Source organism: Lissotriton helveticus, chromosome 1_1 (genome assembly GCF_964261635.1).
Source record: "Lissotriton helveticus chromosome 1_1, aLisHel1.1, whole genome shotgun sequence".
In the NCBI taxonomy this organism is placed as follows: domain Eukaryota; kingdom Metazoa; phylum Chordata; class Amphibia; order Caudata; family Salamandridae; genus Lissotriton; species Lissotriton helveticus.
In genome coordinates, this window is record NC_136057.1 from 1627691292 (window position 1) to 1627708875 (window position 17584).

General features: G+C 48.2%; 1 protein-coding gene across 2 annotated transcripts in view; it reads right to left on the reverse strand.

Moving 5' to 3' along the window:
- LOC144829387 (uncharacterized) overlaps window positions 1-17584 on the reverse strand; it is an 815409-nt gene that overhangs the window by 745795 nt on the left and 52030 nt on the right. For both annotated transcript variants that reach the window (XM_078688502.1, XM_078688493.1), the window contains exon 2: window positions 9243-9351. In XM_078688502.1, the coding sequence (XP_078544628.1) occupies window positions 9243-9335 (93 nt within the window). In that variant the 5' untranslated portion in view covers window positions 9336-9351. The remainder of the gene's footprint in view (window positions 1-9242; window positions 9352-17584) is intronic.

Below are 17584 nucleotides of genomic sequence, written 5' to 3' on the forward strand. Positions count from 1 at the left end.
GGGTCCCGCGGACTTATCAGTATATTGCTCTCAAATATTTAGCTTAGTTCGATGAAGTTACAGGTGAAAATGTAGGCACTAATTGCTTTTTTTTTCCAACACCATTTCAATAATTTTATTTATTCAAATGTTACTTTCTATAGGAAAACCTTGAAGGATCTCCATAAATGACCACTTGCTGAATTCAGAATTAGGTCTTTTAAAAAGTATAGCTTTCCGGGATCCATTATTGGTTTCACACCCATTTCTACTATTAACCAAAAGGAGGTTGAAAGCACACAAAATGTTAAAAAAATAGGCTATGTCCCAGTAAAATGGCAAAACTGTGTAGAAAATGTTGGTTTTATGACAAAAGGCTGCTTGTTCCTGAAATCTGGGAAGATGGCGATTGTAGCTCCCTCAAACCCTTCTGCAGCACTTTACCATTTTCCCCAAAGAGCTGTATTTTGCCTAATTTCTCGGCCACCTCCAGGGGAAATCCACAAATCCTGGGTACCTATAAAATCCTCAGGGTATTGGAAGAATAGGACGCACATTTGGCATGGATACCTTATGGGGACAAAAGGTTATGGGAGCCTAAGCGAGAATTATCTCGAATAGCCAAAAAAAGGCATGGCACGGGGTGTAGGTGCGAGGTCTAGCAGCAAAAGGGTAAATAGCAACATTTGTAATGCTGTCAAGCACCTGACCTGTTTTGGCACCTCAGCAGCGCCTCCCACAAAAGCTAAGAGTGGGCGAGCTCGATATGAACAGGAGTAATTTCAATATTCATATTCTGGGGCAGTGTAAGGATAGGTGCATGAAGTCTGCCTAATTAAATGTGCATCTGTGACACAAGGTTCAAAGATGGGAGGGAGCTTAATAACTGTAGTTGAAACTCTAAAATGTAACCGTTCTTCCCAGTAATTTAAACAGACATTTGGTTGGATTAATTTCCTATGATTTAGTGTCCTAATGCTAACAGTCTGAGGTAATATTTTCATCTACTCTAGGCTTTGACAGATGTCCTTCGGGGCAGTCTCAGGAGTTGCATATTTTAAAAGTCATTTCCTCAACATGGGAGTTTTGGAACAGTGTACCCTGTGTCTCCTTGGTATTGTCTTACCCTTCCAATCCTTTATCTTCGGAGAACCCTATATTGGACAGATTAGGTTTTTCTACTTGTGTCAGGTTCTTCAGAGAGTTGAGCCAAGTTTAGTTTCTCTCTATTATTGATTTAACATAAAGCATTGTAGCACATCCCTCTGACTTATGGTTGCAGGATAGTCTCTATGCCACTAAAACAGTATTGAAGGGTGCCATGAAAAATAATAACTCCCCAAAAAAATGGAATCACCTAGATTTCCTATTGTTGATGATTACCCCCCACCCACCCTCCCCAAAAACATGTCATTTTCTCCAGATGCAACCATCCCTCAACTCCTTGACACCTCTTTTGTGACTTCTTTTGATAGCCGAGGCAGCTCCAGGTTTAGTTCTCAGTGTCTGTCAAAACTCGTTCAGGAGACCATGGGCCAGGCAGGGGCAATACAGCCATGGGGTTTTAGCCTTCTGCCACTGCTGTCCCAGTGCCCGTCTTAATATGGCTAGAAAACTGAGATTTTCCGTGCTCTGTGGTAGCGAGGGCGAGCAATCACAGGCTTCTCAAGGAGGTTAGTGTGGGGGTACTCCGACATCAATATCATGCCTCCTCAGCAGTGAAGCAAATCGATGCCCAGCGCTCATCTTTATTGAAATGCAAAACTAACAGTTAAACTGAATGCAGAGCAATGTCATACATTCTCCCCAGTACAGAGATCTGGGCCTAAATCTATTGTGTTTTTTGCTCACCATGCCATTCCAGTTTGAACCCAGCCATATGCAAATCAGTCTTGACCATGTGCCCCATGGGAACAGTCCTGCCCGAACTGCCAAGCCAGGTCCCAGGGCCCAGGATGCTGGTTTCCGGTCCAGGGAAGACAAGCCGTGGCAGTTCGGGCTGGACTGTTCCCATGAGGCACAGGGTCAGACTGATTTGCATATGGCCACGTCTGAACTGGGGTGGCGGAGTGAACTAAAGAATGGTGATGGATTAAACCCAGATCAGTTGACTGGGGTGAGTGCTTGCAATGTTCAACACTCCGTCCATCATCCCCTTTGGTTTTGCTTTTATCTTTATTGAAAGACAATTACTTAATTACATAAAAACATTGAATTCCACCACACATTCAATAATGCATGAATACGTGATTCATGGGTGCATGTCTCTGTGCTTTCAGATGCATATGATGACTAATCAAGTTACCCCTCCATCTCTCTTTGTGGGTCTCGCCCCTCCCCGGATCAGGTTCAAAGCTTGAGGTAAGGTCTATAGGTGCAGCTCATGGTTTCCTAGGCCCCCGTTCAGTTGTAGTCTCTCAGGCCTAGGCATGCTCAGTCTCTCACCCAGTTTGTAGCAGCATTGATGGGCCACGTTCAGCAATCCTCAAGCACTGGGATTTTCATTTTACTGATAGCAGGAAGTTTCTAGTCACCACAGGGAACTGCGTATTGCTAAAGAAGTCACAGAAGGAGCAAAGGTTTCTGACAGTGGCCTTCCTCCAGATGGCGGTCTTTAGATTGCAGGTAACTGACTCTCTGGTGGGCATTTGTCTCATGGCAGAGCTTACTCTGGGGAAAACTTGGCACTGCTTCTTATACAAGACAGCCCTTTTCTGCAGGTGATGAGTCATTGGCATGGTGGAAGCCAGGTGCCAGCTTTGCATGCAGTGCCTCGAGCCAACTACCTCCAACCTTCACAAAGCACCCTAGAGGTACCTCTCTAGTCACTTGATCTACCGGACTGGTCCTGACCCAGTTGCACAGGGGCCACTTCTGGGCGCCTATCTATGCTTTTATCAGGTCTACCACTCAGGCACACAGCTCCAGATACCTTGGTAATTATGACAGGGATAAGTGACAAAGACCGCACAGCCTGGCCTGACAGTACCACAATTCATTGGGCACCCATGCTTAATGAGTCTGTCAGACGGACACTGTTAAATAAGCAGACACCTGCCATGATCAACTGCTAATACAGGATTGGAGCTCCCTTCTCTTATTCACAGGCAGAATGTGTTGGCACCCAGGACAGTCCAGTAATTCCCACTTCAGATCATAACACCAGTGATGTTCCCTTGCCTCTGGGGAGTTGGCTGTCAGTGCAACACCAACCATCGGATGAGTAGTAGTCCCTGAATACTCTGCAGAGTACCACCACCTTGGCAGAAGAGACCACATCAATAAACACAGAACCCTGGGCACCCTTTTTAGGTCTCACTTAGAGACGCAGCGCATGCGCTGCCCAACTTGGCAAGACCTAGGTCGTCTGTTTGGTTGCAGAAAGGGGACAGCCGATGTGCACGCTCACAGCGTACCCTTCAGCTTACGGCCGGACAGATGGAGGAGTGTGCTACGAAAAACAAATACTGATGGATTACCAAGGGGCTGGCGTGGGTTACTTTCGAGGACTGCGACGTCAATGTAATAACATGACTCCCCCCATATCCAACCTAGGTCAAGTTCTACACTAATAGATCTATCCACCCTGAGAATTGGACTGTGCAGCTTTTAAAATAATTTGCGTTTCAGTACCGGCTCCCGCTCTCACACCCGAGGCGCCACAGCGAGAAATGGGCAGCAGTGGCGCAAGTAGAGTGGGAGGGAAGGGATAAAGGGTATGGGGAAAAGGGGTGTGGCATGGGATGGGGCAAATTACGAAAAAGAGTGGCAGATTAGGTACTGCATGTTTTGATGGTGGAAAAAGGACCAACGGATGACAACAATGGGAATTCACAGATGTGTACATATTAAATAATACTAAGGTCTGTGGAAGGGGTAGCTGTCTTCAGAGGGTCTCAATCACTCCTAGTATTAACCTCACACCCATAACTCATTAGCAGCATAGCAAGGATGCCATGGGCCATTCTGCAAGCACGGACAATGGCCCCTGTGACTGCAGTTGTGGTAGTGAAGTACAGCAATTTACACAGTTCAATGGGTTCCTCGTGGTACTGGGCACTGGTGCCACTGGCCCTGCTGCACGAATTGTAGCTATGACCCTCTTCCCTCTGCATTCGCACACTCCATTAATCACAATGTCTTCCCCCACCCCCACAGTTTTCTGAAATCCTCCATCTGTATACATGACGCCTCGTCTGCTTCCACTGCATCTCCAACTCATCACACAGTTTTTCTATGTGTACTTCCTTTGGTCACATCCCCTTTCACCACACCTTCTCTCTCACAGACACACTTTCTCTCTCACAGACACACATTCTCTCACAAGCACACGCAGCTTTGTTCCTCAACTGCAAATGAAGCATATTCTTTTACTTTGGTGCTATGAATATTTCAACAGCTCTTTACTCCCTTTGCACACATTCACATAAAATAGTAATTAGACTTGCCCCATATGTGACCATCCATTTGTGCACCGTTCGGAGAGCCCAAGGACTGGATGAGTATGTACTCTGAAAAACATTATACTTCACTGACAACTGTGAAACACTTGCACTGCCTTTAAATTCAGCTCCAGAGCTCTCAATCGTGACCTGGGATCTACATCTTGGACTCACCCAAACTGTAAGTCACTCGGTTCACAGTATGCACTATGCAAGAGTCATATATGCATGAAAAACGCAGACACAGCATGTGGTAAAAGTGAATACTCGTGAGGAATGCACGATGAAGTAACACTTGGAAGGGGACTGGGACTGCGTTGCTGTCATGGGTTGCCTTATGGGTTTTTACAGCCCATGTTGAGACACCAAAATGGGGTTTGCCTGTAAAGTTAATATGACCTTGTAGTATACATCCCACTTAAATCCTTAGCTACCTATAGTGTCAATGGGACAAACCGTGTAGCCAAGCAAAAGTGAGTAAATGAAGAACATAGGCACTTTGAGGTGGAAGTCTTATCCCATGGAGCAATTAGTATGAATTCCTCCATTTAATCGCGATATCCCCATTTGGATTAATCAATTATTTCAAAAAAATTAATTAATCTGGTACTTTGGATATTAATATAGTGCTTGCTACCCCGGATGTGCTTTGCAGATGGGTAGCAAAGTCGGGTAGCACATCACTCTGGGTTACCCAGTGTTTGTAATTAATCAAGTATAAAGGCTAATTTGTCAAGACAATTAGAAATATTCTTCTCAATCAGATCTGTGCGATATTTTGTGGGTTCCAAATGGGATGTTAACAATCCATGTAATGAAGTTCACAGGATGGTGTTGTGTGTTAGCAGTCTAGTAGCTGGGTGGGAGGAACTAGGTGGTCAGGGACAGGAAGAGGCGGAGTAGGGACAGGATGAGGGCAGTTAGAGTAGGGACAGGGAAGGCACTGGATGTAAGCAATAAAGCTCTAGTTGAACTGTTACCAGTGTCCGTGTTTACTTGTAGCAGGATGCTACAACTGGCGACGAGGATGGGATGGGCATGAATGCGCCTGTCCGCGTCTACACCTGGATGTCCAAGAAACCCCTGCAGTGTCTTGGCAAGTTCCCAACTACACTTGCACATGACAACGTCACCATCGATGCAGTCATTCAAGTTATCATAGGACCCGAGGCTGACTGCTTGCTCAGCCTGCCGACTGCGGAGCGCCTTCGTCTCGTGGAGATCCTCTTCAAAGTTTGTGATGACCAGAACATCGTCAATCGCTTTCCTCGCCTTTTCATTGGGTTAGGGAAGCTGAAGAACCGTCAGATACACCTACATGTCAACAAACAAATTAGGCCCGTTGCTCAGCACCCCCGGCGCGTTCCTTTCCACCTTCAAAAGGGCTGTCGAAGAAGAAATCAATGACCTCCTGTCTGCCGACATCATTGAACGCACGGATGGTCCGACCCCGTGGGTTTCGCCGGTGGTCGTCGTACCGAAAAAGGGCAACACCAGCAAAGTGAGACTGTGCGTTGACATGCGCATCCCCAACACTGCGATAGAACGTGAACGCCATCCAGGGCCACTTCTATGTGACATGATCTCGGCGTTAAACGGCGCCAAAGTGTTCTCAAAATTGGACCTGAGCAAGGGCTATCACCAGCTGGAACTGGACGCCCAGTCACGCCCCATCACTACTTTTGCTACACATCTGGGGCTCTTTCGATATAAAAGACTAAGCTTTGGTGTGTCTTCAGCCGCCGAAATTTTCCAAGAAGCCATCAGACAAATCATCCAAAACATCCCTAACACGCTCAACTACAGCGATGACATCTTAGTCTATGGCTCTGACACCCGTGAACACGATATTGCACTTAACCGCGTCTGTCATGCCCTGCTCGACGCGAACTTAACCCTGAACAGAGACAAGTGCGAATTTCACCAATCTACGCTTAAATTCTTCGGTCACATCTTCTCGGGAGCGGGAATGAAACCAGACCCGGACAAAGTGGCATCCCTGAACACCAAGTGTCCTCAGGACGTCAGCGACCTGAGATCCTTCCTGGGGATGGCTAGCTATTGCGCCCGATATATCCGGGACTATGCGACCATCAGCCACCCGCTCCGCATGTTGACCAAGCAAGGGCAGCCTTTCGAATGGACTCCTCAGTGTGAGCAGGCGTTCACAGAGATCAAAAGGGCCGTGGAGTCGGCCGATAACCTTTCCTACTTCAACCCCAGACGCATGACTGAAGTCACTGTTGATGCCAGCCCCGTAGGGTTGGGGGCCATCTTAGCGCAGTATGATCATGACTCCGACCAGAGGCGGATTGTCGCTTATGCCAGCCGCAGTCTGTCCGACCCCGAGAAGGCGTACTCACAGCCTGAGAAGGAGAGCCTTGCGGTGGTCTGGGCATGTGAACATTTTCATGTCTTCCTCTACGGCAAGCACTTTACCCTAATCACGGATCACCAAGCGCTAGTCACCATCTATGGCAACCCCCATGCTAAAATGCCCCCAAGAATTGAGAGGTGGGGCCTGAGGCTTCAGGAGTATACCTTCACGATTGTACACAAGCCGGGGAAGTCTGAAAACCCAGCAGACTACATGCCTCGACATCCGCCTGCGTCAACTGCCTCTCACCCTTCGATTGCTGAGGAATACATCCATTTCGTAGCTGATCAGGCGCTACCTCCTGCCATTCCAATGGATCGGATTCGTGATGCCACCGCACAAGACAGCATTCTGCAAAAGGTTCTCAGCAAGATTCGAACCAACAGGTGGAGGCATGACCCTCAGGATACAGACACTGAACTGGACACTAAACATGAGCTGCAAGCATTCCGGCATGTACATGAAGAACTGTCGGTGACCTCAGATGGCATCATACTGCGGTGACAGCGAATCGTGATTCCCAGAGCTCTGCAGCAAGGTGTCATTGATCTTGCCCATGAAGGTCACAGAGGAGTCGTCTCTACGAAGCGAGCGCTCAGGGAGCGCGTGTGGTTTCCCCTATTAGATCAAATGGTGGAATCCACCTTGAAAGACTGCCACCCCTGCCAACTGACAAGCAAAGGCGATCCTCCAGCCCCACTGCAGATGACTCCCCTACCAGCGGGAGTATGGCAAGAAATTGCCGTGGACTTCTACGGACCATTGTCTTCTGGCAAGTACGTGATAGTCATAGTTGATGAATACTCTCGCTTCCCATTCGCACAGTTCGTACCCTCCACTGGCGCCTCCAGTACTCTCAAGGTACTAGACGAACTATTTGCCACCTGGGGTGTCCCTAGAGAAGTGAAGACAGACAATGGTCCTCCCTTCAATGGACATGACTTTGAAGCATATGCCCGACACCTGGACTTCCATCATAGGAAAGTCACTCCCCTCTGGCCACAAGCAAATGGCACAGTTGAACGATTCATGGCCACAATCAAAAAAACATTTCAGCAGGCCTGTGCCGAAAAGAAGGACCTACAGATCGCTCTCAACGAAGTCCTCAGGGCCTATAGGACAACTCCCCACTCGACCACTGGCAAGTGTCCGGCCACACTGATGTTAGGTCGCCCCATGAGAAACCGGATCCCGACCTGGGATGGCGCGCTGCAAGCTCTATCACCCACCCGCAACCATCTGGAGATGGCAGAGATGGACAAGAAGAACAAGGACAAGATGAAGTCGTATGCTGACGCAAAGCGAAGAGCCAGATCACCTTCTGTGCACGAAGGAGACCATGTACTGGTGAAACAAGATCAACAGAAAAAAACAGACTGTCGTTTTCGTGATGAACCACTACTGGTCACTCGGCAGAAAGGCACCATGCTGACGGCGGAGTCTGACCACCGTCGAGTCACGAGAAATGTGTCTCACTTCAAGAAGTGCTCCCAGGACTCAACCAGATCATTGCTTGACCCCACGGTGTTATCAGATCCTGGAACCTCTGATCAACATGATCCGGACGCTCTGAACAGATTGGATACACCCCAGATTGAAGAGGACACTGAAGAAATGAATGTAAGGCCGCGTCGCAATGTTCAGCGACCAAAGAGACTCATTGAAGAGATATAATTGAACACGTTGGCAGTTTTGTTAAAAAAGGGGGAGATGTTGTGTGTTAGCAGTCTAGTAGCTGGGTGGGAGGAACTAGGTGGTCAGGGACAGGAAGAGGCGGAGTAGGGACAGGATGAGGGCAGTTAGAGTAGGGACAGGGAAGGTACTGGATGTAAGCAATAAAGCTCTAGTTGAACTGTTACCAGTGTCCGTGTTTACTTGTAGCAGGATGCTACAGATGGTTCACACTTCTTGTAAAATTATCATGCAAATGGTAATATATTATAAAGGGTTGTTTAGAGTGTAAATTATGCAATATGTATTATACAATTTCTCAAACTACTGCAAGGCATGCAGTATTGCAGTATGGCTTTAAAGACTCGCCCACTCCACCCATATTTTGAATTGGCTTGTGTCATTGTCCTTTGTAAATGCTGGCTTCTGATTGGTTGTTAGGCTTGTTAGTCCCTCCTTAGCACCACCTTGTCTGCATTTGTTACCTCCCATAACGAATGGACCTATGAATTGACGGATGCAAAGGGCAAAAATATATACCAAGGTTTGCAACATGATTCCTTGAGGGCCAGTGCAAAGACAAATTTCCATGATCTCTAAAAGGGAACCAGCTATTCAACAAGTGCATATCCTGAAAGTAGATCATGACTCTGTTACTCATAGCGTAATGATTGCCTATTACAAATGTTGCATCTTCTTACAACAAATACAATCTTGGTGGGAGGTTGTATCCTTTGAGGTCTACGTGTTTGGCATTGGTGCCTCCAACATACCTCTCTGCATTTCACCAGATGATAGGGGAACCTGCTTGGCCGGATCAGATGGTTTTTGTCATATGGACACTGGAGTAGATCTTCGGAATCCATGGAGCTAGATGTAATCCTGGCCCAAAAAAAAAAAAAGAACAAAAAGATCAGTGGTTAAACTCCATAAGTAAGATGAATAATCTGCACATCAGTACATTACAAGGCGGCATCTCAAGTGCAGAGCAATGGAATTCTTCAATCCATATCCCCAAGGGCATTCACACAAAAACACTCCTTTCCAGTATTTTAGGAGGAACAATGGATGCGGTGAATCAAGTGAGAGAAAAAGAGTCTAGTGCTAGTACTTCACATGAAAAACAACCATATTATATGCACTTTTGGATTTTAAAGGCGAGGACTACAAAACCATTATTGTAAAATCCCATTGTAAAACGTCAGATGGCACATTCTCGGTTGTAATGTATAGTGAGAACCAGAGGGCAGCAGGAACAAGTCAATTGGAAGATGGGAGAGTATTTTATTCCACAATAAACGGGAGTACCCATGATATGGTGCCTTAAAAAAGCATCAGATGTCCTTGCACTGGTAGAAACACTTCACTGTATGTGCCCGTCCATGGGTGCAATATTCTCGAGGTAGAAGACATGTCTTTTTGAAAGCTCAATAATGCATTAAAGCTCCCATTATTCTTGGCATGGCAGCACAAAGGATTAGGTCGATGTGCCAAAAGCAGAGCCACCTATCTCAGACTTTATTCTGGGTGCAGATACAAGCTGCCTCTATAAAAGTGAAGTTCGCATTGGGCAGGATACTGTGACGCTTCAAAACATCGAATGAGTAAACGTCATGGTGGTTACTGGTTAAGGGGAAAACAAAGACAGAATGATGCGAATAAAGTAGTTGCAGCAGTACAATTTCAGGGAAAGGTCTAGAGCCGAAAGCACATTAATTAAAGACCTTCTTTCCCCAAAAAGAGATACATTAATTGTGGAAAAATGGAAAATGAAAAAACTGTCTACACTTGACACATTACGATTTTTACTATCGTCTTAAAAAATGGAAAGAAAATGTCGTTATGTAGCCGACTTTTAATTATTCAGAGCAAATACCTCAAATAGTTGCTGACAAACATGAAATAAGTCTAAAAACGCCCTCGAAACTGAGCTTTTATGTGTGCCTCAGACATTCGAGAATGAAACACAAGCTCAGACATACCTCTGCCATATGGGTGTACCCCTGCTTTCCTTTACAGTCTATTTGTGTGATCTATGGGACATTCACGGCCGCTGCGATGACCGGGTCAGAATAAGTGCCAGAATTGGGTGGGACCATGAGGACTTCTAGAACAAGCTAAACGTTCCGTACCAACGCATACTACTCTGTGGTTACATTGGGAACAACTCTTAGGCCAGTCCTCACCACAAAACGGAACCATCTTTCACAAATCTGCCTACCTTGCCATCTGTCTCCGCCGCCACCCCTGGATTATTAGATTCCACCATATACTGGGGCTATTGAAACATTGTGTTATTTCAGTAACCACCTATTACTATAATGTACTAGCTCTGGCAATATCAAGTTGCACATTACCAAAGGCTACAACGACTGTTGCTGCACAACCCAAAACTACCTTGAGGCCTTGGCTCATGCACACTATCCCACCTATGGAGTTAATCGAATAATGCCAATACCATTGTTCACCTCATATGATTCAATGAAAGCAGGAGCCATAAAGGAAAACAAAGGGGCTGAAATTGGTCTCACTGCCTGGAAGATCTACCAAACAATGAGTAAATCGAAGAGAAGGTGCTAGACGTGTCAACCACACTCCAGATGCTGCTTTCAGTAATGTAAAGTGAAGGTGTCAAAGCACAATAGTAAGAGGAACATTGTAACCCTTGCTTTACGAGACCATGATTTCTGCACCAGAGCAGGGTAAGGAAACCCAAAGTCATTTCAGATGGTGCCAGGATACTCCAGCTTCCTATATGGACATTAGGAAAGATTTATCATCTGATGCAGGCCAGCATATACTTCTCCTTTTCACTTTTCCATCATTGATTCCATCATAAGAAACTGACAACGAAGGGGCTTGTGTTATTGGGGAAAGCCATAGTATCTTGCATCCTCATCGATAGATTGGTTGGTCAGGAAAACAAATTAAGGTAAATAAAGTATCCTCAGAACTGCTACCACATCAAACACAATCACAGGGCATATCTCTTGTGGTGCTACTATCCAATATTTACAGACTGTCATCGGCGGATATAGTCAGAAATCATCAGCTACAAATCCAAGTAAGTGTTGTGGATTTTCAAAACCACCTAAGTACCAGCCCACAGCAGTAGATGCAGATTAATGAATGATTAAGGCACATTTACATTTTCATAAAGGAGCACTACCTATATTTGAATGTAATCAAAGCCATTGTCATACTAAAAGGGACATGAGACAATGTATAGGCTACTACCACATGACTGCACAACACAGAAGGAAGTGTTCCTTCACTATTTCACCATAGGCAGTAAGAAACTTCTGCGCCTTTTTCTCCTTATTTTTAATCAGAAGACCACAGTTGTAGTAAATGAAAATCACCACATTATCACGCAGACTACTGTGTTAAAGTGCATATCAACACTCCTAGAAAGGATAATTAAACTGCAGAGAAACAGAACCCGGAAGCAAGATCATTTCCTAAACTTTAAAAAATGTGACAATATATCCCTAGCAGGACTGACAGTTCCTTAAGACAACGCAAGGAAGCCTTTGGTGGTTGCAATACTAGATGGTAAGTTATTATAACAGCTATGGTCTTTTTCCCAAAATTTGGGCATAGAAAGCTTTCCAATGACAAACTTCTATTTTGCATGGAGCGCCCAAAAACTTTGTCCCATTCTGGAACCAAACTATGAAAGAGCTTCACTGACTCGCCTTGAGACAAAGGATCTGATTGAAGGTACTGAGCACCAAACTTTTACAGGCAAAGGCCCAAAAAACCTGCAAAAATTAACACCCCTGGGATGGACCTCAGATTCGGCAGTATATTACTAATCAGTATTTCAAATACAAGATTAAGTTGCGCAGAGGCAAACCATTGAAGTATAGAGCAAGCAACTCCAAACTCCTTGGACCCACACCCTAGGTTAGAAAACGTCCTCGTTTATAGAGGCATTTGGATAATAATCACGCCCACGGCCGATCCACCGCCCTCTCTATGAAGGGACTAGCCTCCAACAGGCATCACAACCCAGTATGACTCTCTGAAGCAGATAGCCTGTGTAGTTCAGCCCACTCCAAACTCAGGGCCTCATTTGATCGACGACTTGGTCTGCAAAATGGCCGTAAGGGCAGTCCAAAACAAACACCTAACTAAATACATAAACATACTTCTTAATAGAGCTTCTCCCACTTTCGTATTCAGTCAGATCTCGGTGTACAGACAGCAAAGTGTAATGAACATGCTCAACTCTCACCTCAAGGTTGGAATATCTCTTACTTACAGCAATGCAACCGCCCAATGAAGGCTGCTTCAAATACCCATCCACAGTGCACAGAAAAGCTTACAGCAATCCAACTCACCAAGGCCGATTTTGAGATCCAACGACTACTAAGCAGAGTATGATGATGCTTTGGATATATACGCGCAGTGCTTTATATAAGCCGCCTCCCTTTCGAACCACCCCTCCACCAAACAACCCCGACATGCAAACTCCAAGTATTAGCGTTTCCACCCGGAAATCTTGCAATCAGCTTCAACAGGTCAGAGATGGTTCCCAGAGTTTTAAGTGGCACGAACAAACGGTGTGTGTGTGGTGGTGGTGGTGGTGATGGTGGTGTGGGGTTGAGGAGAGGTCTCTAAAAGGGTCGTGCCCAATCCAATTAAGGCGTGGCTTACAAAGTAAGCTTAAAAAATCTGTGCTTAGCATAGTGTGCCGCCAGCCTAGTAATTCACTACTACTATCATTGCACCCAGATATACAATACAACATGTAAAATTACACCACCAGCAAGCCAGGACTATTAGCTTTGCCACCGATTGTCAGTTGCATAAGATAAAGATGCAACAACTGTGGTGGCTTCGTTGTATAGAATATTGAAAATAATATCTCAGTTCTGAAAGGAAGAGACTGTGAAAGAAGTAGAACGAGTCTCTTGGAAGTTACATCAAAGGCAGTAAAGGGTGTTACTGCTGCAGAGGGAAGATCTGTTTTTTTATCCTGAGGGTGAGGGCAAAAATGGAGAGCCTAAGAGGGACCCGTCTCAGCACCTGAATTGTATAACTGCCGGGGCTGAGCACCGGCAGGACCAGGCCCACTTGAAGCCCTGATGGTTCCATTGAAAACGGTCTGTGCTGGCAAAGCAGAGGCAGTGCGCAAGCTTCGTCATGTACATAGATACACATACACCCCAAGCAGGTACAGTACTGCACGGGTCATAGAAATACAATAATAAACAGAATCTGGGAAGCTCAGACACATTAGCTATGACAGGACCATGGATCCTCTCGACAGGAACTAACTTTGTGACTTTCATGAATGACGCCTTGCAGAAAGAGACCCTGCGTTTTTCAGTTTTTTTTGTTAAAGTATCCTATTTCATAACATAACACACTAACAACAGTACAGGTAAACATTTGAGTGTCAAGTTGGACTCTTCCTATACCGTTAACTGTAATGTAGCTCGCTTCCTGCACCTCCTATCTTGATAAAACTGGCAAGAGAAACCTAACGGCGAACACCGATGTGTATTTTATTGAACGGTTTATAGTAATGTACATTTGAAATTGCTGCATCAAAGCAAAACGCCGGCTTACAACGGACTGCATTCCTTATCAATTACATACACTGGTGCCTCGCTTCAGGGCCGGACCCGACAGGATTTTTAACTGAAAATTCAGCTAAACAACGAATGAAAACGGGCATTCCCTTGAAAAACTTCAGCCCCCAAAAAACTAGAACGGTCCCTTAAACAGAAGATCGCCTTTGAGGCAACAAACCTGAGCTGCAGCTGGAGGATGTCTGGATTTATCTTACAGGAGCCATTTAAAATCTCGCCATCAACAGAGAGAGCAGCATCTCTCTAAAGGGAGAGATCTGTTCAGCGTGCATTGTGACATCATCAAGACAGCCTGTGCACCTTAGCAACAGGTAAATACATTCAAAGCATGACAGGCAGTATCCAGGTGCTGGCCCATGACAGGCAGCAAGCATCCGGGGGCTGACCCAAGACAGGCAGCAAGCATCCGGGGGCTGACCCAAGACAGGCAGCAAGCATCCGGGGGCTGACCCAAGACAGGCAGCAAGCATCCGGGGGCTGACCCAAGGCAGGCAGCAAGCATCCGGGGGCTGACCCAAGGCAGGCAGCAAGCATCCGGGGGCTGACCCAAGGCAGGCAGCAAGCATCCGGGGGCTGACCCAAGGCAGGCAGCAAGCATCCGGGGGCTGACCCAAGGCAGGCAGCAAGCATCCGGGGGCTGACCCAAGGCAGGCAGCAAGCATCCGGGGGCTGACCCAAGGCAGGCAGCAAGCATCCGGGGGCTGACCCAAGGCAGGCAGCAAGCATCCGGGGGCTGACCCAAGGCAGGCAGCAAGCATCCGGGGGCCTGACCCAAGGCAGGCAGCAAGCATCCGGGGGCCTGACCCAAGGCAGGCAGCAAGCATCCGGGGGCCTGACCCAAGGCAGGCAGCAAGCATCCGGGGGCTGACCCAAGGCAGGCAGCAAGCATCCGGGGGCTGACCCAAGGCAGGCGCCAAGCATCCGGGGGCTGACCCAAGGCAGGCGCCAAGCATCCGGGGGCTGACCCAAGGCAGGCGCCAGGCGTCCGAGCGCTGACCCATGGCAGGCGCCAGGCATCCGGGCGCTGACCCAAGGCAGGCGCCAGGCATCCGAGGGCTGACCCAAGGCAGGCGCCAGGCGTCCGGGCGCTGACCCATGGCAGGCGCCAGGCGTCCGGGCGCTGACCCAAGGCAGGCGCCAGGCATCCGAGGGCTGACCCATGGCAGGCGCCAGGCGTCCGAGGGCTGACCCATGGCAGGCGCCAGGCGTCCGAGCGCTGACCCATGGCAGGCGCCAGGCATCCGAGGGCTGACCCATGGCAGGCGCCAGGCATCCGAGGGCTGACCCATGGCAGGCGCCAGGCGTCCGAGGGCTGACCCATGGCAGGCGCCAGGCGTCCGAGCGCTGACCCATGGCAGGCGCCAGGCATCCGAGGGCTGACCCATGGCAGGCGCCAGGCATCCGAGGGCTGACCCATGGCAGGCGCCAGGCATCCGAGGGCTGACCCATGGCAGGCGCCAGGCATCCGAGGGCTGACCCAAGGCAGGCGCCAGGCATCCGGGTTCGGACCGGAGACAGGCAGTGTTCGGGATCAGACCGGAGACAGGCAGTGTTCGGGATCAAACCCAAGACAGGCAGTGTTCGGGATCAAACCCAAGACAGGCAGTGTTCGGGATCAAACCCAAGACAGGCAGTGTTCGGGATCAAACCCGAGACAGGCAGTGTTCGGGATCAAACCCGAGACAGGCAGTGTTCGGGATCAGACCCGAGACAGGCAGTGTTCGGGATCAGACCCGAGACAGGCAGTATTCGGGATCAGACCCGAGACAGGCAGTATTCGGGATCAGACCCGAGACAGGCAGTATTCGGGATCAGACCCGAGACAGGCAGTATTCGGGATCAGACCCGAGACAGGCAGTATTCGGGATCGGACCCGAGACAGGCAATAATAGGGATCGGACCGAGACAGGCAGTAATAGGGATCGGACCAAAGACAGGCAGTAATAGGGATCGGACCAAAGACAGGCAGTATTTGGGTTTGGACTCATTTCGCTTCCCTGCGAGTGGCTGTGCTTGGAAGTGGTAAAGAGCTTTCTTCCAAGCACAACTGAGGCGAATCAGAACAGATTTAAACCCCCTAATTGTAATTTCACATTTACACCAGGTTCCATATTACAGAGTGGGCCCGCTTTGTGTGGCCCAGGACACTTCGATATTAAAGAAGGATAATGGTGGCGCACATGTAGCTCCAGTTCTTACATTAGAGGTATTTACCTCATTTGAATGGTGCGAGGCCCAATGCAAATGAGGGTACACTTTGCTTCTGCAACCAGGCTGTATTATGGATGCGGGCGCAGAGGTAAACGATTCCTTAAAAAGCATACTGAAAATGTGCCACAAAAAGGTGCCACACTTTAAGTGCGCCTCCTAAAGGTAGCCTTCTGGAGGCTCCCCATAGATACTCCCTTGCACTGCACCCGGCTGCAAGGGGATCTCTCTCTCCTCTAACTCCTTCTGTGCATCGGCTGCGCGGAAGCCGTTCGAAGTATAGGTGCTCATGTGTGTCGGCCAGCCAGCTCCCTGTGTCAGACGCCATGGCACAGGAAATACCTCTGGTGATGGCACCAGAGGGATTCGCTCCCCCTCACCCCTCAAACAGCCTCAGGAGCCGGAGAAGAGCTTACCCAGCTCCTGAGGCTGTATTTTTTGTTTCTATGAAATGACTAACAGCGCGCACGTTGCGCTGACGTCATTTCATAGAAACCAAAACTGAAATGAGCCTATGTTTTAATTTCTAAGTGCTCAGGGGGCTATCTCAGTCCCCTGAGCACATAGAAAGTCAGGAGAGATATTGTTGGAAAGGGGAGAATCTCCCTTTTCTAATTGTACCCCTCCCTAGTGGATCCAGTCTTGGGGATCACCCAAACAGGGATCCACCCACTAGGCACTAGCCCCCAATCTGCCACCAGGGGGGGGGGGGGGGGGCAGAATGCCCTCTAGATGCCAGGGATTTTCTTTTATTTGATTTAGGTGTGGGGGCTGCCCAAGATAGACATGCCAATGCCCCCACCCTCCCCCGCACATTTATAGTCTGTTTGCCCGCCCTGGGGGGCAGTAGCCCCCAATCTTTCCCCCATAAGGGGCAGAAAGCCCACTAGAAGCTTGGGGGGTTTATTTGATATAGGGGTGGGGGCTGCCCAAAATGAGCCTGCCAATGTCCCCACACAATTACAGTCTCTCTGCCCCATTGGGGGGGGGTAGATGGGGGCCACAGCCCCCAACCTGCTCCCCATGGGAGCAGAAAGCCCACTAGAAGCCAGGGATAATTTTTTGTTTATATGATTTAGGGTTAGGGGCTGCCCAAGATGGGCATGCCAATGTCCCCACCCCCTGGAAAAATTCTAGTCTTTCTGCACACTAAGCACCAGGGATTTTTTAAAAATCTATATAGGGGCAGGGGCTGTCCAAAATGCCCACCCAAACAAATTTGCCACAGTCTTTCTGCCTCCCAGGGAGGCAGATGGGGGCAAAAGTCCCTAATCTGCCCCCTGCGGGGGGGGGGGGGGGCAGAA